The sequence below is a fragment of the Python bivittatus genome, unplaced genomic scaffold, assembly GCF_059951505.1.
Source record: "Python bivittatus isolate LINGU-HERP-01145 unplaced genomic scaffold, Pbiv_v1 ctg000700_np1212, whole genome shotgun sequence".
Lineage (NCBI taxonomy): Eukaryota > Metazoa > Chordata > Lepidosauria > Squamata > Pythonidae > Python > Python bivittatus.
The window spans coordinates 49,513,550-49,540,513 of record NW_028277098.1 but is presented as its reverse complement, the minus strand read 5'-3'; the positions used below and the strand labels follow the sequence as shown (position 1 = coordinate 49,540,513).

The 26,964-nt window shown below is 41.2% G+C and overlaps 2 protein-coding genes and 1 long non-coding RNA gene across 7 annotated transcripts; 2 read left to right on the top strand and 1 right to left on the bottom strand.

The window, feature by feature from the left end:
• The first annotated feature begins 498 nt into the window (after window positions 1-498).
• Window positions 499-8,966, top strand: LOC103065853 (uncharacterized). 3 transcript variants are annotated; one of them, XM_007420228.4, is made up of 2 exons: window positions 499-638; window positions 5,672-8,966. In XM_007420228.4, the coding sequence occupies exons 1-2, from the start codon at window positions 611-613 to the stop codon at window positions 6,907-6,909; spliced, it is 1,266 nt and encodes a 421-aa protein (XP_007420290.1). In that variant the 5' UTR covers window positions 499-610; the 3' UTR covers window positions 6,910-8,966. The 3 variants fall into 3 exon arrangements, with proteins under 3 accessions (XP_007420290.1, XP_088010545.1, XP_088010546.1); XM_088154419.1 differs by having other exon boundaries at window positions 619-754; XM_088154420.1 differs by lacking the exon at window positions 499-638 and adding an exon at window positions 1,310-1,461.
• BEST4 (bestrophin 4) lies at window positions 522-25,994 on the top strand. 3 transcript variants are annotated; one of them, XM_088154417.1, is made up of 10 exons: window positions 522-638; window positions 14,497-14,681; window positions 17,164-17,258; window positions 20,544-20,777; window positions 21,543-21,697; window positions 22,133-22,210; window positions 22,449-22,592; window positions 23,139-23,219; window positions 23,700-23,854; window positions 25,463-25,994. In XM_088154417.1, exons 2-10 carry the CDS (start codon window positions 14,530-14,532, stop codon window positions 25,836-25,838), a joined length of 1,470 nt encoding a protein of 489 aa, XP_088010543.1. In that variant the 5' UTR covers window positions 522-638; window positions 14,497-14,529; the 3' UTR covers window positions 25,839-25,994. The 3 variants fall into 3 exon arrangements, with proteins under 3 accessions (XP_088010543.1, XP_007420288.1, XP_088010544.1); XM_007420226.4 differs by lacking the exon at window positions 522-638 and adding an exon at window positions 13,389-13,429; XM_088154418.1 differs by lacking the exons at window positions 522-638; window positions 14,497-14,681; window positions 17,164-17,258 and adding an exon at window positions 18,708-18,965.
• LOC112540196 (uncharacterized) lies at window positions 11,240-18,652 on the bottom strand. Its single transcript, XR_003084258.2, has 4 exons — window positions 18,373-18,652; window positions 16,333-16,521; window positions 14,812-14,923; window positions 11,240-12,140 (listed from the first exon to the last, which is right to left on the bottom strand). It is a non-coding gene; the product is annotated as an uncharacterized LOC112540196 (long non-coding RNA).
• Window positions 25,995-26,964: the final 970 nt, after the last annotated feature.

Below are 26,964 nucleotides of genomic sequence, written 5' to 3'. Positions count from 1 at the left end.
TACAGATGAAATGTGCATATGGGATTAATGTCTCAAACTAGCAAGAAAAGACTAGAAGCCGATTGTTGTTTCTGATTACTACAGTAACAACGATAATAGCATCCACACAAATGGACTTAACCATACAGTCTTTAAATGCGGCGCAATACAATTATGGACTATTTACTGGCGAAAGGTGAAGAGAAGACAAGAAATGTGTCTTCAGATTAGTTACTCCTGGTGTAGGGTAGGACAAGGCGCCCGTTCGACTCTCCCTGAGCTCTTTCTCAGGGGATCCAGAAGGCGAATCTTCCTGGATTCGAAGCCAGAAACTCGGGCGGAGAAGGCAGATTCATATGGGCTCCCGAGGCAGACGAAGGCCCCCAAAGCGGGCAGAGAAGCGAGTGCTGGCGGGCGGGAGGGAGCGTGCAGGCGACTGCCGCTTGCTTCTCCCTCCTCTCCTCTCCCCGAGGTGCCTTTTCCGACAGTTTCTCGGGCGGCGGGAGGGCCACGCCCCGGGGAAGAAGGCAGATCCCGGCGCTGCCCGACGAGGCTCGCTCAGCGAGGAGTGTCCCTTCCTGAGCCAGGCATGGAACAGCCTTGACCGGGCTTCCCGCGACGCGCCCGGAGAATGGGACGGGACAGGCCACCGGGTGCAGGTGAGTGGCTGGAGACTCTCCAGGCTGGCCCTTCGGCGCCCACCGTCCGGGACGGTCAAGGGAGCTTTCAGGCTTCCCCTGCCCGCCGGAGCGCGCCTTCTGGCTCTTCTTGGGAGGTGAGCGCGGAGCCTCGGCAACCCCGAACTGTTCAGGGAGCCCTTCCTTTCCTCGCGCAGGTCGACAGGTGTCTGAGAAAGGGGGGGCGTCTCTTGCTTTCTTGGGGGGCAGCTTTCCTCTCGCCCTGGGAGTCCGGGCGAGACCAAACTCCTCCTTTCCGGACGCGGACAGGGGAGTTGGTTTGAAGGAGCTGGGATGGGCGGGAGAGTCGGCCCTGCTGCAGCCTGGCTGGGGCGGGGGGAGGACCGCTCTGGGCACGAGGACATTTGCCAGGCCGCGGCTGAGAAGATGCCTTCTGTTTATAATCTTGTATCCTGGGAGATCAGGGCCCAGTTATTTTGAGAAAGAAGAACGCCGAGTTTCTGCAGGCGACTCTTCAAGAAACAGGGGAGTGATTGTTGCGTCGTGGTCCCTGCGAAGAACAGGCAATTGTAGGGCAGCTCGAGTTCTTCCTCCGCCCGCTCCAGAGTACCTGGGGTGGGATCCGTTTTCCCCCTTCCAGCCAACCACTCACTGATTCCCAACGGGGCGGGGGGGGGGGGGGAGAGATGAAAAAAAGTGCTTTAAATGCACCTTATGACTACGGAAATGCACCAGAGGAAACAAAATAAAAAGATGCCACGGGCCGGGCCGATTTTCAGGATGGTGCTCAAGTCTTGAAGGAAGAAATAAAGAGGCTGTCATCGCTCCTGCTTGGCTGAATGAAGTATGTGCAAATAAAAAGGATATCTCTTTCCAACCGCTGTCACTTCTGTCTGCTGTTTCCCACAATCTCTGACTTGTTATTCTCTCTGGTGGGTTGCACTTCCGGTGCTGTAGAGGGCAGCAGATCCCTGGCGGCAGTATTTTTCATTATTCAAGATATGGGGCTATTTTATAGTTTGCAGTGGAAACAGCACAAAGTTCATTGAGGGTGCATTTGCATTAAAATAATTGCATCTGCTGAGATACTCTTTTTTTAGGTGTCAACTTTCTTCCCAGATAAAAGGTCTGGGCTGGTGGCATGGAATTTGACATTAGGGGAGCCCCCAATAAACAGAATTTGTACCATGTGTATTAGGTGTCTGCAGCCTCAACTCTTCCTCCAACAAGTTGCTAGTAAGGACATTCCTGTTGGCTTCAGAGCTGGACCCTAGCCTTAGGAGTTTCCTGTCTTCTCAGAGGAGCACTGAGAGACTAAAAACTTCATTCTCCCCTCCTCCTTACCCACCTTCTTGAATCATAGAAGAAAAGAAAGTGAATTCTGCGGTTTATTTGGGTTTGGCTCCTTGATCACATAAGAAAAAATGTATTTCTGATCTAATGCCTCTCCCCTCTCAATGGCATTTGTAAGATGAGGAGCTAGCAGGTGCTTGTAGCTTTAAAGTTGGAGATACTGGCGACCATCCACAAGACCTGTGCAGTTTCTCAGGGTATAACCCTAACTTGCTTTTCAGAAGCAGAATAATTTTTTTACTATAACGTAAGTGGTAGGGATCAGGGAGTTCAGCCATGATTCATTCACCTACCCCATAAAATAATGCAATCTAGCATGACATGAGTATTCTGAGTATTTGTTTCTGCTTTGAAGGCAACCATTTCCTGCCCATCTAGATATAACCAGAAAACATACTGAGGTAGCTTTTTGCTTTACAGGAAACTAACAAGTGGATCAGTGAGTCATTCGCTTACCTCAAGGCAGTTTGTGCTTCTTGGGATACACAAATATTTCAGAAGGCTTAGTACTGGGGGACAAGTTCTACTTTGTTTGAAATCCCCATTGTATGTAGAAAAGCAGACTAGCTGTCAGTTGACTGTCATCAACAGTAGTGAGGAGATACCATCTTTTACTGCACCCAAGGACAGCAGCCCATCTTAGGGACAGGGAGAAGAGCATGTAATACAGACAAAACTATCCTTTAACAGCTGCTCCTTATATATCACTGTCCCGTCTCTGCATGCTCTCTGCTCAGATAAATGTGCAATTGCAGCAATAGACATCAGCATGTGCTACACGGCAAAAGCAACACACTGCCTCTCTGCCTGCTTGCTCAGTCAGGGTCCTTTCTCAGCAGCACTGTCAGTGATATGTTGAGAAGAAGCCAAATGACACCAATGGTCCATTCCAGCAACAAGCAAACGTCACTAACATTAGGATAGCAGCTCAAGAGGAACTGTTGCCAATGCCAGTGCCTGCTTGCTCCACATAATGGTAGTGCTGGCTATGAGAGAACTGTAAACAAAGGGATCACAGGCTGCCTTGCGAATATCACCGATCAGATTGAATATCCTGAATCAGATGCTTCAAAAGAAATTGTACAGCAAAACCCCATTTGAGGAATGGATAGTTTAATCCATTTAAAATCCATGATTTTAACAGCCAGGCAGTGTAGAGGTATACCTTTCCCACAAGAACCTTCCCATTAATTATTTATTTTTGTCTGACTACCATAAATTGATGCAATACATTGGGTACTGAATTATACAATCTCATGTCAGGTTATCTGTGTTTTCTTCAAAGTAGGCAACCGATACCACCCAGAAGTTTTGGATTACAACTTCCATAACACCTTTTTTATTTGGCCATGTTTAATTGGGTTAATGGGTGTAGTCCAAAGCATCTAGCATGAACATATTTCAATTTCCATTAACATCAACACTGATGTGACTTCACATTAAAAGTGAAATTGGTTTCTCCCTCTATGTTGTAATTTCTTCTAGAAACTATTACTTATTTATTCCCTCATTCAATTCGATGCTGCCTGACTTCAGATGACTATTACTGATCTTAATATGCTATTTTAAGTGTCATGGATGTTTAAGGATCATGCCTGGGAAGGAAAAGCTGATGTCATTGGTCAGGAAGAGCCAGGGTGGGATCCTGTTCCGGCTCAAGGCCTGCTAATTGTTCCTGTGGTGCCTAGATTAAATCAGTGTCTCCAGCACAGGGACCAATGTACCACAGCTTCCGATTCAACACAATGGCAGAAAGAAAACATTACAGAATCATAGCAGCAGCTGACTCTCCTTTAAAACTGGGTGGAAGTTATTAGGAGATGCTAACACAAAGCAAATTAGCCCTTCCTGCATGTTGCAACAAAACTTTCCAGCAATTTATCTTACATAGGCCTGCAATGTCTTTTGAAGTTTTTGAGCTACTGTTTCATCCGCTAGTGCATTCTGTATACACTGCATTTTAAAATTTTAAATGCTTTCATGTTTCATCCTGTTGTACTCTGTGGGTTCCTGGATGCAGGCTCTAAAATAATTTCTATAGTAATATTGCAGAAATATAGTGGTTAAAGAGCTAATCTGCTCTTGATTAATCGGGAACTTTTAAATGTTGTATCTATGCTGGAGTTTACCTCATGGGAAAAAAGCCTATAAATTTGCTTGCCTATGGTTCAGATAACATCTTAAGTCAAAGTCACAGAAATCACATTCTGGCTTAATGCTATCTGTGGAACCAGCTACAGCCTAAACCAACCACAACTTATCATGATGTGATTATTTCCTAGCAACAAGAGAGAACTGGTTGCTGTTTGCAAAACAGCATAGTTCCTTTGGTATACAGTCATTATTTGTTGACATTAGAAGAGGTTGCTCCAAAACCCTTCAGCATTTGAGAGATGAGCAACAGAAAGGGCCAGGTTGCTGCCAGGTTGCATGATGGGAAGTGGAAGTGGAATCTTCCTTCAACAGGCAGGAGAATGCTCTCAATGTATCTGAGGGAGGATGCTAATTTAAACAGTTCAAGGCAGGCTGTGCGGCACCGTTCTACCCTTCAACGAGAGACGGATGATCAGAGAAGATAAGGGGGATCGTTGGAATGGCTTCTTGCTTTCGTAGCAAATACAGCATGAATCAGCTATTTTGCTCTGCTTAATAGCAGAGCCAGCTATGGATAGTCCAAACTGGCAGAGTTCATATCTAAGCTATGATTTAGTGAATAAGCTACCTATTTCTGGATTTGTGCAGTACATTAAACTATAAGCTATGGTTTATAAGACACTTAGTGGCTACATTAACTTGACACACTAAGCCGAAATAAAACAAACCATATTACTACTTAGGGCCTTTTTGTGCAAGTGGCATGCTGTAGCATTGAAACGCTTCATTGATGCCAAATTTGTACACTGTCCACATGATGCATTCCCCAAGCAGAAGGCTGCCTTGCTACATCTTTTCTGGAATGTAAAGAAAAAAAGTTTTTTTTCCCTTCACAATAACACTCCATTTGCAGTATCAGTCAAAGATAAGGACACACCTTTCCTAGTAGAGTTGCAAACACCTAGCCAGGCTTCTGTTTACTTATTCACTCATTTTAAAGTATCTCTTTCCCTCCCAGAAAACAGCTCCCCATTCATTAATTCACGGCTCCCCCTTCCTGCCTCCTTCAGAGCTCAGTTACTTGGCTTCTAATGGAAAGGACTTGTCTTGTATCTACAGCAGGGCAAGGAGTGGAGGAAGCAAGCCACTAGCATTAAAAAATATATTTCTCAGGAGGAAGAGCTGTGAACAGGGGAAGGGACTTGTGCAGGGAGGGCAGTGAGTTCCCTGGATTGGTCAGTTTTAAGTTTCTCTGAGAGTCATCCACTGGCATTACAAGATATTATGAGTCACAGCCCATAATGGTAGTAATCATATAGACAGACTGGCTTCACAGTGTTTTATGATGCTACACCTCAAGTTGGATAATGCTTCTCCGTGGGAGATATAACTGAATGGAAAGAGACTTTCCATTATCAGTACAGTTAATTTGGATGTAATCTATTGTTAGTGAAGTAAATTATTGCAATCCAGTTTAGAATAATTGCATTTGGCAGATCATTGTTCATTAAATCTGTGAGTTAACTAAAGAAAGTGTTGACTTCTAGTTGCAATCCATAATGTCAATCTGTGCAAAATGTCTAATACTTGCCATCTTTTTGATTTAGATCAAAAGAGATGGACAGTCATACTCTTTGGTGGGATGCTGTTAACAATACAACTTACATTAGGAGCAGTGGAAAAGTCCTGCAACTGCAGCACAGATATCAGTTTCCAGAAATTTAGGACCAAATTGGTTCCTGAGATATGTTGTTTGAATTTCACAAGGACTAAAATTGATACTTTGGACTGGAGCATCTTTGCTGGAACTGTAGGCTTGAAAGAGCTGTACCTATCAAACTGTGGTATATCACACATTAAGAATGTAAGTGTTGATTCTTCTACCCTGGAGATTCTGTACTTGGACCATAACCAATTAAATTGGCTCCCAGATCATTTTCTGAGATATGCACCCAGCTTGCATGTTGTTCACTTGGAGAGCAATCAACTCCAGAATTTATCTGAGTCATTTCTGGAAACATCTAACCAAATCCAGGAGATCTACCTTGACTTCAATAACTTATCTTCCCTTCCTTCTGGGATTTTCAAACCTTCTCTCCTCACTCTTGGTCTCTCTCACAACAATTGGGACTGCACTTGCAATTTCCTTGAACGTCTTGGAAAATATATCCTTAATTCATTTGACATTGTTTGTCACACCCCAGAACATTACCATGGCATAAATATCAAAAACATTTCCAAAACAGAATTGTGCCAGATTCATAGACTCACAGCTCTGTTTGTTTGCCTACCTCTGGTCGCTGTTCTTGTCTTAGTCACTTGTTACTTTTGCAAGCACAAAAAGAAAAAGAAGAGAAAGACAGGCTATGCTCTTCATGGTAGGAAGGAATGCCAGTTGGCTACAGTGGAGAAGAATGGTACCAACAGATCAGATGATCGTCAGTGCTCGATCCCACATGCCATGCCTATCCATGGTGCTGCGGAGAATGAGAAAAACAACTTGTTGAGAAACCAAATTTTGCTTAAGCCTTCGACTGCACTATTGGGTAGCAGCAGAGACCTTTACGAGGAAGTGGAGATCAAACTGGGGGCTTCTGATGATTCCTTGGCATGTAGAAGTCTTGACCAAGACAAATTGGGAACCACAAAACCAGCTGTTGAAGAGGAAGGGATGATAGATGGGGAGCCTGAAGCAGAGACATTGAGTGTAACAGATGTTTTGAGAGATTCAGCAGACCGTGAGAAGCTCTACATGAACCAGTCAGTAGATTATTACAACCTTGTTCCTGGGATTGAGTTGGAGGACTCAGACCACATGGAGAATGAGAATGTTAATCTTTGCTGAGGCTGCTCGTCAGAAGAATGTGACTCAACTGTGCATTAAATAATAACCTTAAATCGATCTATTAGAGGTGGAGGACCAACAACCCCAACTTACATAAAAAATGAGGACATTTCATGGCTTTTTTTTGTTTTGTTTCGTTTTGCAGGAATAGGTAGCTGTGAAAGGGGACATCCACTGTAATTAAGCATAGAAGAAAAGCAATATTAGGGTATGGTAGAATCTACCCTAGTTTGAATACAGGGACTATGTGGGCTGTCTAACTGCAGTTCCTTTCCAGCCCATTAATACTATGCATTTTAACTATGTACTTTATAGTTTCCAATAAAAATTAATACTTCTCATGATTAGACTTTTCCTGAGAGGAAGGGCTCAAAATAAAAACTGTCAAAACCTGAGGCTTGCCAACCCCTTATGAATAAGAAAGGGGGTGTCATCTGGGACAAAATGCTTTCATTTCACTTTAAAAACAGCTTCCCATTCATTAATTCTTAGCTCTCCCACATATAATATATGTATAATATATTATACATAATAAAATTCTGCATTATTTTTCCTGCATGACTTTTTCTAAGTCTACCTCCTGAATTCTGATGTTCTTGTATCCTGACATTTGTTCTTGCACATGTGCTAATCCCTCCAATCAACCACTCTGCATATTTAGCTATATCAGTCCTGGATTGTATCTCCTATTGTTGAAGAACTCCTATTTCAGATCCCTATGCGGGTAGAGACACTGCCTCCTAGTGGAAAGGATGGCATAAACCCATTTTCTTAAACCCATTTTTAAAAATATTTCAAACTCTTAGCATATCCTCATTTAATTAACACATTTTCTAACCTATCTGAAAAATACAAAATTTCCTTCAGTTTGTTTTGCTTTCACAGTTTGGACACATATAGCTTGGCCTGTACAAATTCCTGAAGGAGTCTTCTTTTGGCCACCTTTCATGATCCATTCATTGAGTACTGGAGAGATTTCCATAACACAGAAGTTAAATGAAGGCTAATGGAACAGAAATAGATTGTTGGTCCAAATCAACATGTGAAATTTCATGTATGTGCTTGTGTATGTGTGTACACACCCCTTATTTCTTGTTTCATATGGCCTCTCTCAGGGATGCCTTGAGATTGTGCTGCAGCTGGCCCTCTTTCCCTTCTATTTATCTCTTCAAAATACAACAACCCGGTCAGGGCCTAAACTTAACAACTTGTCCAGAACAAGCCCTCTCTCATGTAACCCCAATTGCTTATCTTTTGTTTTTTTTTAATCTCCTCTTCCTAAATTTCTTCTTTCCTAAACTCCTGTTAAGCCCATTGCTTGTTGTTGGATTTCCTGCCCTCTTAGTTTGCTTGGCTTTGGGTCTCTTTCCTCTGCTCTGGTCTCTAGGACATTTCTTAGTTTTTAATCCCACTCAAAGGGGCAACTTTCCACTCCCTACATGCAAACCCTTTATTTCTCTAGCAGTTGCAATATCTGTGGCATCACACCGTCTGAATCATTTAGTGCCATGAACTTCACTGCTGTTAGCACAGTAAAATGTAGGATCTGTATCATAGTTAATTATGCTTCAAAACTATATTATATAAGACTCACATTTACACAAGCACTGTTGCTGTATTACTACAGTTTTGCAACTAAACAGTTCCAAGGTTAAGAACTGGTTCAATCAAACAATTTAGTTCAAATCTAGAGGAATGCTATTTTTATAATTTTCTCAATGCATCTGATATTCACAAAATCAGACATACACACATGCACACACACACACACCAGTATGGTAGAGTAATGCTCCAAATAATGAAGAGAGTCTGATCGTTTAAATCTGAACTGTAAGAAATCATTTGATTCTGACGCACTTACTGTGAAGATGGTGTGTGTGTGTGTGTGCATATAGATTCATGTGTATGTTACCGTTTGTACTAAACTGTTTTATCTGTTATTGTACCTTGTCTCTCTCTCAAAAACAAACAAAAGAATATTACTAAAAAGGAAAAGTTAATTTAATAACAAATTAAATACATTGTTGTGAAATAAACTTTTAAAAAACTATAAAGAAATTACAGCAGTACTTCTTTTTTCCTTGCTATTAAATAAATACTGTAGGATTTTTTAAATACCTGGTTTATAAAAAAACATTTATGGCAAATTGATGATCTCAAAGCATGAACATTTTAACGAGTGGCTCCTGCCTTATTGTCTAAACCAGTGTTGTCCAAACTTGGCCACTTTAAGATGAGTGGACTTCAACTCCCAGAATTCCCCAGCTGGCTGGGGAATTCTGGGAGTTGAAGTCCACTCATCTTAAAGTGGCCAAGTTTGGACAACACTGGTCTAAACCATTTAAGCCACACAGTCTACAGCCTCACATCATATTTATCATACTCTGGAATCTCATACATGTTCCTTGATCAGTTAGTCCTGTTTTTATTATCCCCCTAGAATGTGGACATATAAAAAATGGGCAAGGAAGGTATTTTTCATTTGTCCCTATTAGCTCAGGATAGAGTGCAGCAAGAGGAAAAATATGAGACCAAGTCAGGGAAGCTTACTATACAGATGTGCACAGACCAGCGTTGCCGTTCCTCTAATTCACTCATGTCAGTTGCATTTGTTCCTAGACTGGGAGGCACTGCTCATGGTCAGTCAGGCCTTCATCACCTCCAGTTTGGATTGCTGTAATAGACTCTACATGGGGTCGTCCTTGAAGAGCATTGGGAAGCTGCAGCTGGTCCAAAATGCAGTGGCACTCCACGGTACACTCATGTACCACTGCACTCTGTTGGCTCCCAGTAGACCTCTGGGTGCAATTCAAGGTGTTGGTTGTCACATTGAAAGCCCTACATGGCATGGGGACAGGTTACTTGTGAGACCGCCTCTCCCCAGTGGTTTCTGCCCATTCCACCAGATCTGGCAGAGTAGGCGTGCACGTGGCCCCATCAGTGAAGCAGTGTCACTTGTGGGATCCTAGAAAGCCTGTCTTCTCTTTCATGGTGTCTGTCTTGTGGAACAGCCTCTTCCCCCAAGATACAGACAGTCAAAGCTCCGATCCTGCTGATCTTCTGGAAAACCTGGTTATTCGGTCAGGCACTGGGGCCAGGGTGCTAATAGAGCTCTGATGTGGGTGCAGGTGTATTGTTATGTTTCCAATAAGATTTTTTAGGGGCCTCAACTTGGTTTCTTTTATCTAATGGTCTGTGATTTTGTTTTGTTTTTACTGTATTTGTTCACCACCCAAGTGCCTTTGTTAGGTTCCAACTCAGTTATATACATAGCTGATTAATTTTTGTTTGATAGATACATAAAAAGCAGAGGATTATACTACACCAGCAAGCAGTAAATGTGCAGTCAGACTGTTAACTAGATGTTTCCCTGATGACTTGCAGTATCTGTAGCAAAAACTCTAAATAGATTAAATGCTTTCAAATGTCTCCCACAAACCAAGCCATATAGCTACAACTCTAGACCATTACAAAACAAGCTAATACAGTTCAGACTACAATTATTTTATAACTATAGTGGATGCAATTTTGTTCGCCCTTTTCTCATTGTTATTTTGAAAGGCATCATTTCAATAGCCCAGCTGTCATTTGATAGATGAAGATAAGTCTGGAGCAAGAAGAGCAGCTGTGAAAAACAGGACTTGCCTTAGACAGCTTAAATATTTGGGTTCAGATCAGCAAGCATTGTGTGCAATGATAAATATTTTAAAAGTTTCCTCCAGTTAAATGGGAGTGTAAGTGGTCCTTGATAAGAAGTGCAGTGATGATTTACAGGCAGTAATAACCACTGCAGGCCAAATGCTCATCATCTGTGAAATAAATTATAATCTTGTGAGATAGCAGAGCTATAAATTCTTGCCTCCATAAAATCCCATCTATTTCCCAGGGGAATTCAAAGGGAGAAAATATTTGACCTGTTCTTCAGGGACAACTTTCAGCACCAGTGGGACTGAACTGAAAGTATATGAATATCAGTGCAGTTCACAACCATTTCTTTTTTTTCTCAATTTGTTTAGTGGCAATGGATTATATTTTGTAGCTTCTTTCGCCATACACAGTCCTGGTCCTATGTATATTTAACCTTTTCCTTATTCAGGTTTTCAGCAAAAAGATGACCAAAATTAAACAGAAGAACAAAACTATATAAACTTAAATGCAACAACCAAGTAATCAGGCTGCGTCCTTGGATAAAGATAACACACCACATTTTAAATTCAGAGACCAAGGGGGAAGTCTGAGAGAAGAGGAAAAGGGCCACTGAAAATGTAACATGTATTTTCAGTCAAAGGACCTGGTAAGAATTGCTCTTCTACAATCATTAGTGTAAGGCAATATAGTTAAAAGATTGGACCAAGAAGACAATTAATAGACTTATGCTCATAGTAGGTGACGGAGTGGCCATGTGCAGATGTGTTCTTGGCAGTTCCTCTGCTCTGCCTTCAGAAAAAACTGTTGTGGAATACTGGAGCATCCTGGGAGATGATGAAGGGGAAACCAAGAGAGGTGATTTCTCTGCTGCTTTCCACAGTGAAGAGACTCCATTGCATTCCATTCCTCAGCTTGCAGTATGATCAGTCTGGATCACATCCATAATGCTGGGAAGGTTCTGCTTTCCCAGTGTGGAATTTGTAAGTGCAAAGAGTAAGAACTATGCTTCCTGAAAAGAGGGGCAAACACATTGCACTTCTCTACCCTAAATGTGAGGTAATGATGATCCACAATTGTCTTCACTTATGATTACTAGACATGCAGAGAACAATTAATGAAAATCATGCCCTGGGGTCCCCCAGGTCTTGCAGCAATGAAAATCCCTGCACCTACTTTGCACAGAAGAAAAAAAACAGTTATCTTTGTCTTATTTTTTTTTAATTTATCCAAGTTTATTATGCATGTTCTGTTCAGAGCTTCAGAAGAATATATATGGCTAGGAGAGGGTTACCACAATGTGGCTTAGATACACCTGTAAATATGGAGTAAGCAGATAGCAGAGGGGAAAAAACAAGGAAGAACATATGCCTTCAAGAAAGACAGTGGAATGCATAGCAGTATGTCCCCTGTCTTCCAGGGCCTTTCCAGATTGATGGCACAAACATGTCCCAGCAACATCTTTTTTCTGCCGTGTCCCCATGATGTTGCCCCATGAGTGAGACAATCCTTAGCAGTATTGATGTTTAAGTAGTGTTACCTCCCTTATTTCAATATCATCCAATGGCAGCTTCACACAGAGACATCTGGAGGGGGCGGGGAGGAGAGAGTGGGCAAATGACAAAACATCATCATGATGTCACATTGCAAATCACATTACTTGCATCAGATATCAGAACACAAATATGAAAGGCTGGGAGTTTGTGAAGTCCTGTGGCTTTGAGGTGTATCAAATATGTTAGGATCTGTCACCCAGAAGGTTGGAATGACATGAGATGGCTACAGTGACTTGAAACAGGATCAGGACAGAGATTGGTAATGGGGACAGCAAATTTCATGCAGTGTAGCTTCCTGCTAACCCAAGGATAGGTGGATAGGTGAATACTAGTTCAACTCAGCAATGGAGAAAGGGCTCTAAAAGGTTGGTCCTATTTATGCTTCCAGTCAGCCTAGAACAGAAGCCTTGCAGGTATATAATCCAGAAGCTGGAAATAATTTCCCGGCTATCTAGGAACATTAAAATTATTTTATCATTCATGAATGCGAATGAATAGAGCTAATTTCACAATCATTAATTAATTATATACATATAGTTACATGCAGCTCTGTACTTTATACACATAGGTATTTGCAAATCCTATGAAATGTGCAACATCCTTAAATTTACCTGCAGGCAGCAGCTTCCCACAGTGTGCATTGTGGTATTTTACAATTGTGGAGATTATTAGTAGTGGGGAATGAGGTGCCCAACTGCATGGGATTTATACAATTATCCATGGAAATTTCCCTGCTTTGGCATTATAACCCCCAGACCTGATACTGCTATTTCTCCAATCTGCCATTTGAGCTAGCAGGAATCAGGGAAGAAGTAATGAAGGACATGTACTTTAGGAATACTAATTCTGGATTAACATAAGTGAAATCCTTGAGTGGCCTGTTCCACTCAAAATTGGGATGGCCAGGGAGGGGGGATGAGATTGATAGCATGAACAGGGATAGTAGAAGTGTGTGCATCCCCTTGTAGGTTTTTCAGAAAAAGCAGAATATAAATCAATATTAAAATAAATGTGTTCCTGGCTTAATTTGAGCCAAAACTCAACTTTGTGTTTTGTTTTTTCTAGTCTTTTTTACTTTTGAGTTGTTTAAAGTTATGTTTTCATGAAGGCTTTACAAAAGTAACTTTAATCACACTTGTCCCGTGTGAAGTTCTATAGTTCCTTGTTCCTGGACTACTGATAGCGTCCAATCTATCATTCTAAGCATTTTAATTTATTGACCATGAGGAAGATATTTAAAGGCAGTTAGTCATAGATTTTCTGCTCTCTCCAAATTAGTGGGAAAATTACAGCAAGCTGCAGTCCACATCCTATGGCAGGTAAGAACTTATTCTAATTTCTCTTCACTGGAGAAACATTAAGTCTTTTTTTTCCTGGCAGGGACCCTGCATGCTTAGGAACAGTGTAACCCCTATAACAACTATGCCTGTGGTGCAGCTGTTATAAAAGGACTCCTACTGGCTTACACACTACCCTGTTCAGTCCCCCAAGCAACTCAGCAGCATGCTTAGAAACTTTTTTCTCCAGATTGCCTGTGTTCAATAATCCATTTGTTTTGGGGAGCTCAGTGCAATTTTAAATATGTTACTCAAAAGTAATGCCCCTTGGTTTTAAGTGATTTGTCCAATCCATCACACTGTGGGCTATGTGGAAACAATATCTTGCAGTTTATTTCAATTTTGTAAGCCTCCCAAGTGCCTCAATTGTCCTTTTTCCTCCTTGGGGCACCATCATTATTCAACATCCAGTTCTGCTTAAAAATGCAAGAAAACAAGGAAACTTCAATCTGTCTCTACAAGTGTGATGTCTTCTGGCTTTTGGAACTCAAATAGAGCAATGCTGCTCCATTTAAAAGTATGAGGTTACCTAAGGTGGAACTTGGATTGGTTCTCCTTCTCCCCTTCCCGGAATTGCCATTTTGGGAAGTTGTGGTCTCGTTTTTTCAGTGTCTTCACTCCTGGCTCCTCTGTTGGTGGCAAATTTTCCCTTCCTCTCCCCTCCCTTGGCTCATTCTTCTAGCCATTTCTTTTATCATAAGTCACAAATACAGTACTAGCTTAAGAAGTGTTGAGAAGCAAAGCAAGACTGATACTTCTAAGGGCTTTTGTACTTTTAATGGAGCAATTCTTCTCAGCAGGTTCAATTTTGTTTGAGTGCTTCCCAGTGACCATAGGTTTAAGATAGCAATTTGAGCCTCTCTTAATTCTTTCAGCATGAGTTTATGTTTGGGTTGTAACACAACTTCTGTGATGGCGACAATACAGTATTTCTTTGCTATGCACCAGCTTCCTTTATGTTCAGCTCTATGCCATCATCAAACTGGCAAGGAAAAAGAAGGCATGGCTTTTTTTCTTCACCCTGAGCATTCTCTCTTTTTGTGTCTTAGTCTGTGTCTGCATGGGAGGTAGACAGAGCAGCCATGACTGTCTCATATACCTTGAAAGTGGCCAATGCTCGCTTTGGGGGCTTCTCTAAGCTGCTGTTCCGCTGGAAAGGGAGCATCTACAAGCTGCTGTACAAGGAGTTCGTGGGCTTCATTGTGCTGTATGCAGGACTGAGTGTCATTTACCGGTAGGTTGGCAATTACAATGGTTAGTCGGATATTAAAACTTAGAAGTTTGCAGAACAGATTATTGCACCTCTGTAAGCATCCTTCTGCAAATGAGCCCTATCATAAACAGAAGTCTGTAATTCCCCTTACCTTCCTGAGAAATGCAGCATGTAATGTCTTCTCACAGGTTTTGTGAAATAACTTTTTGGCCATTAAGGTTGTGAAGCACGGTTTGAAAAGAAGTGGATAATGTTCATGAGAACTGAAAACAGAGTGGGGAACACAGAATAAATTTCCAGTGGTCTGGGAATGGTTTATGTTGGGATCTTAAAGCACAGAAATATGCCCCACTTTTCCTCCAAGCCTCCCATGCACCCATAAAATTGTTTTATTTGTTTGTTTAGGGTAGTGTTTCGCAACCTCAGCAACTTTAAAATATCTGGACTTCAACTCCCAGAATTCCCCAGCCAGTAGGGCTGGCTGGTTTGAGAATTCTGGGAGTTGAGGTCCACATAACTTAAAGTTGCCGAGGTTGAGGAACACTGGTTTAGAGTGTAACCTGCTTTAATCATATGGCCCTAAGCAGTGTACAGCAATATCAATTTTAGTCATATGCTTTAGTCATACGTCATGCTTTAGTCATGTGACCCTAAATGGTGTACAACAATACATGCATACATACACATACACACATATTAATGTAATATGTGTATACTAATAAAACCACATCCTCAAAAAACAATATAATATGAGTATGAAGTTATACCATAATAACAGTCCAGTATCCTATTCATCATCTCATTCCAATGAATGACAAGACTCCAATTTTGTTTTGTTTCCTCACACAGCCATTCAAAGGATGATGCTCATGAAAACCAAGTGAAAGAGAATTCATTTTCTAGTCCTTTTGGAAAACTCTACATTCTGCATCCAGATTACTGGATAAGGCTTATTCCTAAAATCTCCACCTCAGGCTCTTTGCCCTCATGGCAGAACTACAGTATGAATTCCCATGATTGGTGGGGGATAGTGAATGGGGGCCTTTACAGGAAGGCAAAGACTTCACTCATCTTGAGATCACTTACCACAATCAAGAGTTACATTTGGCTATGGCATCTGTCTAGGAGAAGATATATTTGAAAGGGCAAAATGGAGCATCTAAAACAGAGAAGCATCCAGTTGAGGAAAGATTTTGCACCACTCTCTTGCCTTAATGCTGCACGGAAAGCACGTGTGGCAGAGACCCTTGTAGACAGAGAGGTGGGGAGCTGACAAGTATCTGAAAACAAGCACTGGACTCTCCAAAGATGTAGAAAACCTGCTGTAGTTTATTGTCCCTGGCCCCTAAGCATTCAGGGTCAGGGGTTGTCATCAAAAGCAGACTCTTTGGAGTCTCAGCAGTCCAAACCAAGAACGCAAAGTAATTTCTCAAAATAAAATATAAAACCAAGGAAGTAAATGGGTGTGGAGTCCTTAGTGCTCTCTGAGCTTGGTTGTTTGCTTGCAGACATTTCATTACCCAACTCCGTAACATCATCAGTGCGAGTGAGTGTGGGATTTGCTCCCTGTTTATATACAATGTTGGTGGGGGTATGGTTTTCTCCTTGATAGTTCCTTGATTAGGGTATTGTTTTCTGCTTGATTGTTTGTCTGATGTTAATCCCTGCTTACCTGGTATTGGTTGCTGAAGGGGATGTGTTCTGGTCTAAATGGGTGTGGCAGCAGCAGTTCCAGGCTTATTCTCCTCCTCCTGCACCAACAATCTCAATGTGCCATATGGTAATAGCAGAACTGCTTTCCCTCGGAGATGTCTATATTGTACCTTTACTTTACTAGCAGCTGAAGGGACTTCACCCTGAACTAGGTAAATGCAAACTTAAAGTAAATGTTATTAAGTAAAAGCCTAGTTTAGTCCATAGCATACCGTTCCCTTAATATTTCACTATAGTTTATCTACAATGAGCTATGAGCCTCTAGTTCAGACTCTACTCACATCAAGAGATAGATGCTTAATTATTGCTTTGGGAAAGTGAAAACTAATTTCATTTGTTAGCCACTACTAGGCAAAGCATGAAAAGTCTTCAAGATACATCCTGAATATCTTGTCTTTATGGATCTTGAATATGTGCCATGCCAAGATTTGCAACCTGCGGTAGCACAGCTATAAGAATATCAACACTCAGCTTGAACATTGTTCAACCCAACAAATGATCCATCTAACACAGTCTACAGAGACCGACATATCTCATATATCTGACAGTAGAATATATGTACAGTAATGTGGTTTGTGGAATAGTGTGAACCAGGCTCTCATATGATGCTAAGCCATAAACTATAGTTTACAGACTACAGTGGAATGAGGTCTATGGTAAAATCATCACCCAAGTAGATTAAGAGAGATTTTGGTGGGGACAAACAAAAGAACCTCATCTCTGGTTAGTTTAAAGGAAAATCCTTAGTATGATACAGCCCAAGCCTGATGCGTTTTTCCTCTCTCCCCAGGTACCTTCTCAATGAAGATCAGAAACTCCTCTTTGAAAAGGTGGCTAAATACTGCAATCACTCCACTGACCTCATCCCTCTATCTTTCGTCCTAGGTAGGATTTATTTACATACCCTTGATTGCACACCTTGCCATGGCTTCTTGTTTGTTTGCTTTTGTTGATCAACTGAAATGGCAGAGATAAAAGTAACTGGGTTGTTTAGGGTCCTATATTCTTGTAGGTCAAAGGGAGAGTGCATGCTTTGCTTTTTAAAGGGGCCACAACCAATTCTGTCTTCTTCAGCTGAATGGGTCCATTAACAACAGATGGGCCCAGAACATAGAAGCATTGGGGCCAGACCTAAGAGATAATTCTGAACTAAGCAGAGAAATAGTCCAACGTCCTATAATGCACTTTACACGTTCCTACCTGTATATGTTCCTACCTGAAAATGTGGGTTTAAAAGTCCAGATGAAAATTACAAGATTATTACACAAAGAACTTTTGAATCTGTGATTTCTAGTTCAAAGATAGATAAATTGAAGGTTGAGGTACCCTATAGCTACCAAGAGTATAATCCAAGAAAATCTGTTTCCTTGTAACAGAAATCTAATTTCATTCATATCTGAACTCATCCATCAACTCTCATGTAAATATTTTATCTGTAAAATATTTTATTTGTTAATTTTTGTAATAATAATAATAATAATAATAATAATAATAATAATAATAATTTATTGAATTTATATGCTGCCTGACTCCCAGCGACTCTGGGCAGTTTATCTTAGGGATAACTATCAGCCTAAAAACTGAGAATTTATCTTGAATTTAGTTCTGTGTAATCATCACAAGAGAGCCAGTGTGGTGTAGTGGTTAAGGCATCAGGCTAGAAACCAGGTAGTTGGATGACCTTGGGCCAATCATTCTTTCTCAGCCCTAGGAAGAAGCCAATGGCAAACCACTTCTGAAAGCTTGCCAAGAAAACTGCAGGGACTTGTCCAGGCAGTTGCCAGGAGTCAAGACTGACTTGAAGGCACTAAATAAATAAATCATCACAAACAAGGCATGTCAAAGTAAGAAAATAGAATTGATTACATTCTTTAATCCAATGCCCTCCAGATGTGCTGGGATTACAAGACCCAGAATTCCTTTGCAATCTGGAAATCACTAGATTGGGGAAAACTGGGTTAGAATATTAGAGCTCTGAAATTTCCCTGCATAGTATTACCTCAGCTTGCCTCTTCATAATCAGAAAAATGTTGAATAGGATTTTAGGTCCAATATCCTTATGATTCCATGCTGCTCACTACAGAACTTGGGTAGAAATGCCCAAATTCCCTTGCTTCATTTTCATGTTCTCCTTCAAGAGCTGAATGCAAAACCTTGAGCTCCTTGCTTCCCAATTGTTTTTCTGGCCCTCCGAGTGACATTCCTCTTCCATAGATGGGAAGAAACTCTGCAGTTCTGGCTGCTTGCCTACCTTCTGATGTAACTCTCAAGCTTTTTCTTTCACTGTCCTCTGAAGCTAGGAAGGAATGTCCATCTCTAGGATAGTCCCTTCCATCCTATGGAGCTTTGACCCTCCTCTCCCCTCATCTGACCCTCCCCTTCCATCCCCAAGGAGACATTTCCCTTGCAGCTCTAGAAACATAGACAAGTGACGTCTTTGCATATGAAATGTCCTTTTTAAACTGTGGGGCTGGGGTAAGGGCTGATTAAAGAGGAGGAGATGGGGAAGTAGAACATAACCACTGCTATACCCTAGGCAAATGTCATCAGGGCCAGGGCGTGAAAAAAGGGAAGTGAAGGAGGAGAAATCAGGTAACTAAAATGAAAAGGGAAGTGACAGCCTGGCATATAAGATAATTAATGCCTATATTTTGCAGAATGAACATATCCAGCCTTTCAGGGCAAACTGATAGCTTGACAGATCTAGTTTTCCCTTGATAAAGGACATTCCTTTCTGAGCTTTGCTCTAAAAAGGACATGAAGGGTAAATTTTCAGATATTAGCAGGTATAGTAAAAAAAGTCAAGATGATGCCCACAATTGTGTGATCCAAACTCCTGCCTGTAATGCACCTTAAAGTGGGCGGAGCTTTGATTATACTGTAGTGGCCACCATCTTGTGGACCATGATTGCATCACGTGGACACCTCTGAGTATTAGTTTGTTATTCTGAAAAAGAGTGAGTCAGGTCATATGAACAACTCTTTGTGCAGGGCAATTTCTTTTAAGGTTTGAAGGATCTACATTATGCTCCAGAATGCAGGAAACATTGTTTTCTCAGGAAACCAGCGATTGGTTTGCCTAAAGCTGAGCAAATATTGAGAAGAACAAATATTTTTGCATCAGTCCCCAACAAAATGGCTGGCTTGAAACACACCGGGCTTCTCTGTTTATTCTGGTTGTGATTGTTACTGTCCTGATTCAGCCAGACAGGCTGAATTTCTTGTATTTCTTCTTGAAACAGGAGAGCGCTCCCTCTAGAAAAGTGAGATTTTGATGGCTATGATTTTTCACCCAGCTGAAGTTTCAGACCCTTCTAAGCATTCTGATAACTAAACTGGGGAATAGATCCCATTCCTTATGTGCTCTGGCTCTGAAGACCTTTGGTGATTGGTCTTGGATATTTCATTGCGTTGGGGCCAGCTTTATCAGGGCTACGAAAACCCAGATGATGACAACATAGCAGCAAATGTACAAGGAAACTCTTTGAGGCCATGTAGTGATGTCATGAGTTTTGTAGCCCAGATCTGGCAGGCCTAACTTGCATGCTTGTATTGTATATTTAATGTATCAACTAAATATACCCATCTACATATTGCACAATATACCTTTATTTGGTATTTTTGCTACCACACATTGAAACTAACCAATAATCTAACAGTGTTGTACATCTCCAGCTTTAATTTTGTAACTGATTTATTAATGAGTCTTCGCCCCCTTTTTGGCATCATTTAAAACCACAAGAGCAAGACACGTCTAAAAAGGTATGTTGCCTCAGATCAGACATAGAGCAATAGTTTAAAACATTTAAACAACTAGCCTCTGGAGTTGAAATATGTGGAACTTAAACAACAGCCACTCACTAAGACTGATTACAGGTAATCCCGAGTTTAAAAATGAGTTCTGTTCCCAAGATCTGTCCTTAAGTCGAATTTGTATGTAAGCCAGAACAGTATTATTGTATAATACTGTAGAAGTAGGATTGTGTAATGAACTTGAATCATTGTGTATTTAAGTAGACTTTTGCTACAATAGGCTCCATTTTTAACTAAGGGTCATCTGTAACCTGGGTGTTCTTAACCCGGGGGCTCCCTGTATTGTCCCTCATCTTTGCACAAAGGACAGGTCCCAGCCCTCATGCTCTTAGGACAATTGAGCTTCTCTTTTGGCAGGTTTTTACGTCACACTGATTGTGAACCGTTGGTGGGCCCAATATACCAGCATTCCCCTACCAGACCAGCTGATGTGCGTCATTTCCAGCAACGTTCATGGGAGGGATGACAAAGGTCGCATTTTGCGACGCACTCTCATCCGTTACGCCAACCTCTCTTCTGTCCTTATCCTGCGTTCAGTTAGCACCAGAGTGCTTAAGAGATTCCCCACTATGGACCACATCGTAGAAGCTGGTAAGCCTGACTGGGGAGGAAAGATGTAAGACTGAGGGAATGAGAGTGGATGTGGATAAGCTTCTCATGTTTGGCACTATGGCCCAGGGGGCAGAGAAAAGCAGGAATCTGGGGGAAAGCCAGTGTTGATCTATCTTTGCAAGGCTCTTAGTCCTAGTATTGGCCCATCTACTCAATGGGAGTCTTCTTCAACATGGTGTCCTCCAGAACATTAGGACTGCAACTGGCCTTTAGAGGGCACAAGGTTAGGGACATCTTTTTAATATTATATTAATGCTTAATCTTTTTTTTTTCCAACCAGCATTTTTATAAAACTACCTGAATGTAAGGCTGTCCTCAGGGACATCACTAGAAATGCTTTGCTAATAGCTGAGATTTGGGAACGCAAAATAATCCTTAAATAGAAAGGTCAAGCTGTCTATGATGCATCATGTTCTAAACCACTTCCCCAAACTGTTGCCCTATAGTTGTACTAGATTTCAACCTTTCAGAGTCCCCCGGGCAGGTTGGAAATGGATATCGTATTTTAAATATTTCAGGAGAGTGGTTTTTGAGAAAGAACAAATCGGAGAGACAAAACAAGGAACTGGGAAGGGGCTAAACTCTCCCTACTTGCATTTTTTCAGTTTAAACTTCCTTGTTCCACTGTATCTTCCCTGTCAAGTGTCTGTTGTATGTATTACTGTAGTAGTGTGGTCAAGCCCATATTTTATAGCAGCCTGCTTCCAAGCCAAGTTCTCCAACTTTCCCATACCCCTCTTACAGGTTTTATGACACAGGATGAACGTAGGAAATACGAGAGTCTCCATTCAGACTTCAACAAGTATTGGATCCCCTGTGTGTGGTTCACCAATCTAGCTGCCCAGGCGCGACGAGAGGGGAGGATCCGTGATGATGTGGCACTCAGATTACTCATGGATGTAAGTTCAAGGAGTAACGGAGGGAGTTACAAGTACCCAAGTTTAAACCATTCTGCTTCTTGTTTTGCACCATTTGTCAAGGTTGGGATATTCTTGCCTTCTTGAGGCTCAATATCTGGCAAAAAAAATGAACCCATATACATATCCTATATTTATATAAAAGTGACTTCAGTTTGTTGCCTCCTGCATAATGATTTTAACTGCACACATCCCATCTGTGCTGCCAAAGAAAGAAGGGTTCCCTGAATTGGCTGGAGACATTTATCCATCTTCTTACCCATCAGCCTAATGGAAAGTTACAATTCAATTAAAACTGCTGACTGGTTCAACAAGAAGCTTCAAATTGCACTTGGGTAAAAGCTGGGTATTGCAATACAGAGTAAGCTACTCATCAATGCTGCATATTCTGAATCTTTTGTTTTCTCCCCTGTGCAGGAGCTGAACCGCTACCGCGCCAAATGCAGCATGCTTTTTCACTACGACTGGATCAGCATCCCCCTAGTGTACACACAGGTCAGTGCAACTGAAGACATATAAACATTGCCTGGGTCCGCTGCTACAGCTACCAAAGCCAAAAAATAATTAAGAGCCACATTCTTCGGAAAGTTTCACTGTTTATAAGTGGGTGGGGGATGTGTATGAAATAGGGTTTTAGAAAACTCGTATAAAATGAGGAAATTGCTTGCTTAAAAAAAATAATTGCAGAGTCCAGTGATGCTGATACCAGACACGAATGACATCTTTTCCACAGGTGGTCACTATAGCTGTCTATTCTTTCTTTGCATTTTGTGTGGTTGGACGTCAGTTCCTGGACCCAGCTCATGGTGGAGAACTAGATATGTATGTTCCCTTGCCCACACTCCTGCAGTTCTTCTTTTACGCTGGATGGCTGAAGGTGAGAATGTTGGCTTCTAGCAGATGGTTTGACTTTTTTCGTATTACAGTAATCATTTAATAAAAATAAATGGCTCAAAGTAGTCCTGCCAGGCTCTTCCCAGCTGCATTTTACCAGGTGGAATATATGACCTGTCCTACAGTTTATCTAGTACGGTACAATTCTTAAAGTCTAGTGACACCATTTGTTGAATAAACCAGCATGAAACAAACCAGAAGCTCAAAACACTGTCAGGGTATTGAATAAAACGTCAGACCGTCTATCTTGCATTCCTCCCTGGTGAAAGTCTGCTGAACCTATCAGCTATTCTCTTCAGGCATCAAGCTATGGCTGGTGAAGTTCAGCTGTTTAATGTTTTTAAGTTGCATCAAAATCTATACAACGTTCATCCATTTCTGTTTAACAGAATGCCTTTGGAATGTTCAGGTAAACTAAAGTTCTTGCTAATTTGATGAGTAACTACAGACTAAGCTTTACAAAAATGCAGTTCATTCTACACAAATTCATAGTTATCTTCAAAATACTGAAGTGTTCTCTTCCATATAGGTGGCTGAACAAATAATTAATCCCTTTGGAGAGGATGATGATGACTTTGAAACTAATAAACTGATAGACAGAAACTTTCAGGTGAGTCTTATATAAATGCTTAAGATAGGAAATACACCACTTGCATGTGGCACAAATTATATCTGGCTTAGAATTTGATGCACCAAGGATATTAGCTATTGCTGATGATTTTACTTTAAATATCCTTACGGGGCTACAAGAGCATGAAATTAGTCTGTGAAATCTGAGTAATCCAGCTTTACTCAACCTGATGCTGTCAGATGTATTTAATTTCAGACAGTATGGCAAAATGGGATTGAAAGCCTATCATGAAAATAATTTCACAATCTGGAGGTCATTGGATTAGGACAAACCACAAATTGCCCTGAGCCCCAACATCTGCTTTTCATTTTTTTCCAATTCTGTGAAAGCAGACATAAAAGTGAGAATTACGCAAACCAAAAATTTGAACCTAACATTAAAGTACAGTAATCAGTAAAGACATTTGGAGTTTCATGGGCTACCCTTCAAAGACAGAACAATTCTCTTTGGTTTGGTTAGGTGTCTTTGCTTTCCGTGGACGACATGTACCAGAACTTGCCTCCAACCGTGAAAGACAAATACTGGAATGAATCTACAGCTCAAATACCCTACACAATGGCCACAGTGGCAGAGACCCTGAAACCTTCCTTCATGGGCTCCACTTTTGATATGCGGTAAGTTCACCTGCCAAATGCATTGGTCCTTAGACAGCTACCTATTGAGGCTAGAAAATAGGACAAATACCTAGTAGCATCGTAGCCTGGGGCTTTGTGAACCTCCTCATCCAAATAGGTAAATTAGCTTGATTGGGAGATATAATTTATCATGTAGTATAGGAATATTCATGCCTTCATAAAAAGTTTAGAGCATGTCTCTAAGCAAGATAATTTATTCTTTCCAATTTCAATTCTGGAAAATTTCTAATTTTCTAAAGAACTGCAAATTGGCAATTCAGGGACAAGCAAGGTTCTGGTTGAAATAAACTTTAAGGAAATTCAAGAGAAATAAACAGCATGACTGGCGTCCATGAAAGCATCAACAAGCACAGTAATGGGTAATTTATTGATGATATAGTTGGGAACTAAAAAGATCCAAGAAAGCTCAGGAGTCTGGTAACACCTTTTCCAACTAATAAATGTTCTTAAAAGATGTAAGCTTCCATGAGCTACTGCTCTCTTTAACTGATGCACCAGACTCCTCCTGATTTTTTTTGCCACCATAGACTAATACAGCTCTCCTCCTACAATCCCATATATCCATTAACTCCTTCTCTCCAAGATATCATTGGATTCTCACTTTCATAAGCTATAACCAGCATGTCCATGATGTCCAGGGTGATGGGAACTATAACCCAAGAGCAGTTTTTGGGCCACTCATGGAAGAAGATCGGTTTGCTTAGGGATCAGAACTAGTTTAAAGTCAGGCAAAATTTAAAAATGTTTGAAGGAAAAAAAAGAGCAGTCTATAACACTATATGATAAAGGTGTTATTTAACTTATTTAACTTATTTAAGTTAGCCATTATACTATTATACCAAATAATTAAATGCCACAAGGTCAACTGAATGCCACAACACTAGCTGTCCAATTAATCTTGAACTGGCATAGAAATACAGCTCATACTGAAAACAAGTTATATACATTGGGATATAAACAACCTACTTTACTCGGATACAGATCCTTGCTAGATCCAGGCCTGGAGCCAATCTGCTTAAGCCTTTTATGCTATAACTGGTAAAACTGTTTTCAGGTTTCACATAAATGTTACTTGTTCCTGCACATAAAGCAAATTCTGCATTTACTGGAACAACAGTAAGAGCACATGGAATTATTCTCATGTGATCTTTCAGAAAGCTCCCCCAGTTGGCCCAGTGTATAGCACAGGTACTCTGTTGCATTCAACAGTGCATTCCCACCAAGGAACAATTGTGGCTGGAATACTCCACTGTGGAGTATGCTGCAGCATAGGCGCTCCAATATAGATCTGTCCCTGCTTAGTTCTCAGAGAATCATCTCAAGCACCTGCAAAAGTATGCTAACGGAGTTGCTAGCTGGGGTCACACCATACATTTCTTTGTATCATTTGGTTTAGTCAGTGAGCCTGTACTTAACTCAGTGAAATATGGTCAGCCAACGTATTGCTTCGCATAGTATATATACCAAGCCACTGTCCCTGCAATTGATCAGTTGGAATGAAATCACAAATTATCACAATTTCATTTTTCATTTCACTCAGTTGTGCATCCTACATGTACTGAATCCAGTCTTTTTCCCTTTGTGTAGGATGAGTGATGACCCAGAGCAGAATCAGCAGGTCGATGCATCACCCAGCATGAACCGCACACAGACACCCTTGCTCAACCGCTTTTATGCTGCTGCTGCCTCTCCAGCAATTAGCCTCAAAAATTTTGGGAAGGGCAGTCGGATTCCCCTCCCTCAGTTACTGCGCTTGAGATCTGAGGGCATCTTCCCTTCTGCCAGTCCCAACTTCTGTCGCAGGGAAGATCCAGAGGCTGTTGGCCGCATTGATGAGGAAGAGACAGAAGACGAGGAAACCAGAATTAGTGAGACCCAGGCTCCTCACAGTGTAGACATACCGATTGTTACAGTGGTAGGATCCCTAGATGACAGTATCAGCAGTACTGAGATAGCTAGCTAAGCTAAGCGAAGCTAGCTTAGCTAAGCTAGCTAAGATCAAAAGATATCCAAGATTTCTGGCTGCAATTATTGTTGATCAACTGTGAGGTATTTTTAAAAGTTGTATTTTTATGAACCAGAGATACCTCCCACTTCCACCAATAAATGGACAAGTATGGTTGCAGTGAGATACATTTCTGAACTACTGGAAAGGTAAAGAACACTTACTGGTACATAAAACTGGGCTCCTATGTTCTCCTCCCAATCATCCCCAGCAGCCCACAATCCACAGGAGTCACCTCCTTTATGGCAAACATACTGCTATTCATTTGATCATACATCCTTTATCAACCAAAATTAACTTAACATTCAACGTAGCTCAGAAGGCACAAATAGATCCCAGATGTATTTACAGAGACGTATATTTTCTTTAATGTGAACATGTAATGCCCTAACCAAACAGAAATTGTGTTTACAATTAATAAATAACCTTTTAAAAGCATATGTTCTGCAACTTTTTATTATATAGAATGCATTCAGAAAGTATTCAGACCCCCTTCACTTTTTAAAATGTTATGTTGCAACCTGATACTACAATCGTTCATTTTTTTCTCATTAATCTACACCCAGTACCCCATAATGACAAAGTGAAAACAGAATTTTAGAAATGTCTAAGTTTATTAAAAAGGAAAAACTGAAATATCACATTGGCATAAGTATTCAGACCCTTTGCAACAACACTTGAAATTTAGCTCAGGTGCCTCCCATTTCTCTTGATAGTTGCTGAGCTGTTTCTACACCTTGAGTCCACCTGTGGTAAATTAAATTGACTGGACATGATTTGGAAGGGCACACACCTCTCTATAGAAGGCCTCACAGCTGACAATGCATACTGTACCAGAGCAAAAGCCATGAGGTCAAAGGAACTGCCTGCAGAGCTCAGAGATAGGATTATTGCAAGGCACAGATCTGGGGAAGGCTACAAAAAATTTCTGCTGCACTGAAGATTCCCAAGAGCACAGTGGCCTCCATAATTCTCAAATGGAAGAAGTATGGCACAACCAGACTCTTCCAAGAGCTGGTTGCTGGGCCAAACTGAGCAACCGGGGGAGAAGAGCCTCAGTAAGAGAGGTGACCAAGAACCCGAT

Coding starts and splice junctions, on each gene's coding strand:
- LOC103065853 (XM_007420228.4), top strand. CDS start 611: ATGGGACGGGACAGGCCACCGGGTGCAG. Junction 639..5,671: donor GGACAGGCCACCGGGTGCAG/GTGAGTGGCTGG, acceptor TTTTTGATTTAG/ATCAAAAGAGATGGACAGTC.
- BEST4 (XM_088154417.1), top strand. CDS start 14,530: ATGACTGTCTCATATACCTTGAAAGTGGCCAATGCTCGCTTTGGGGGC. Junction 17,259..20,543: donor CCCTCTATCTTTCGTCCTAG/GTAGGATTTATT, acceptor CTCTTTTGGCAG/GTTTTTACGTCACACTGATT. Junction 20,778..21,542: donor GGACCACATCGTAGAAGCTG/GTAAGCCTGACT, acceptor CCCCTCTTACAG/GTTTTATGACACAGGATGAA.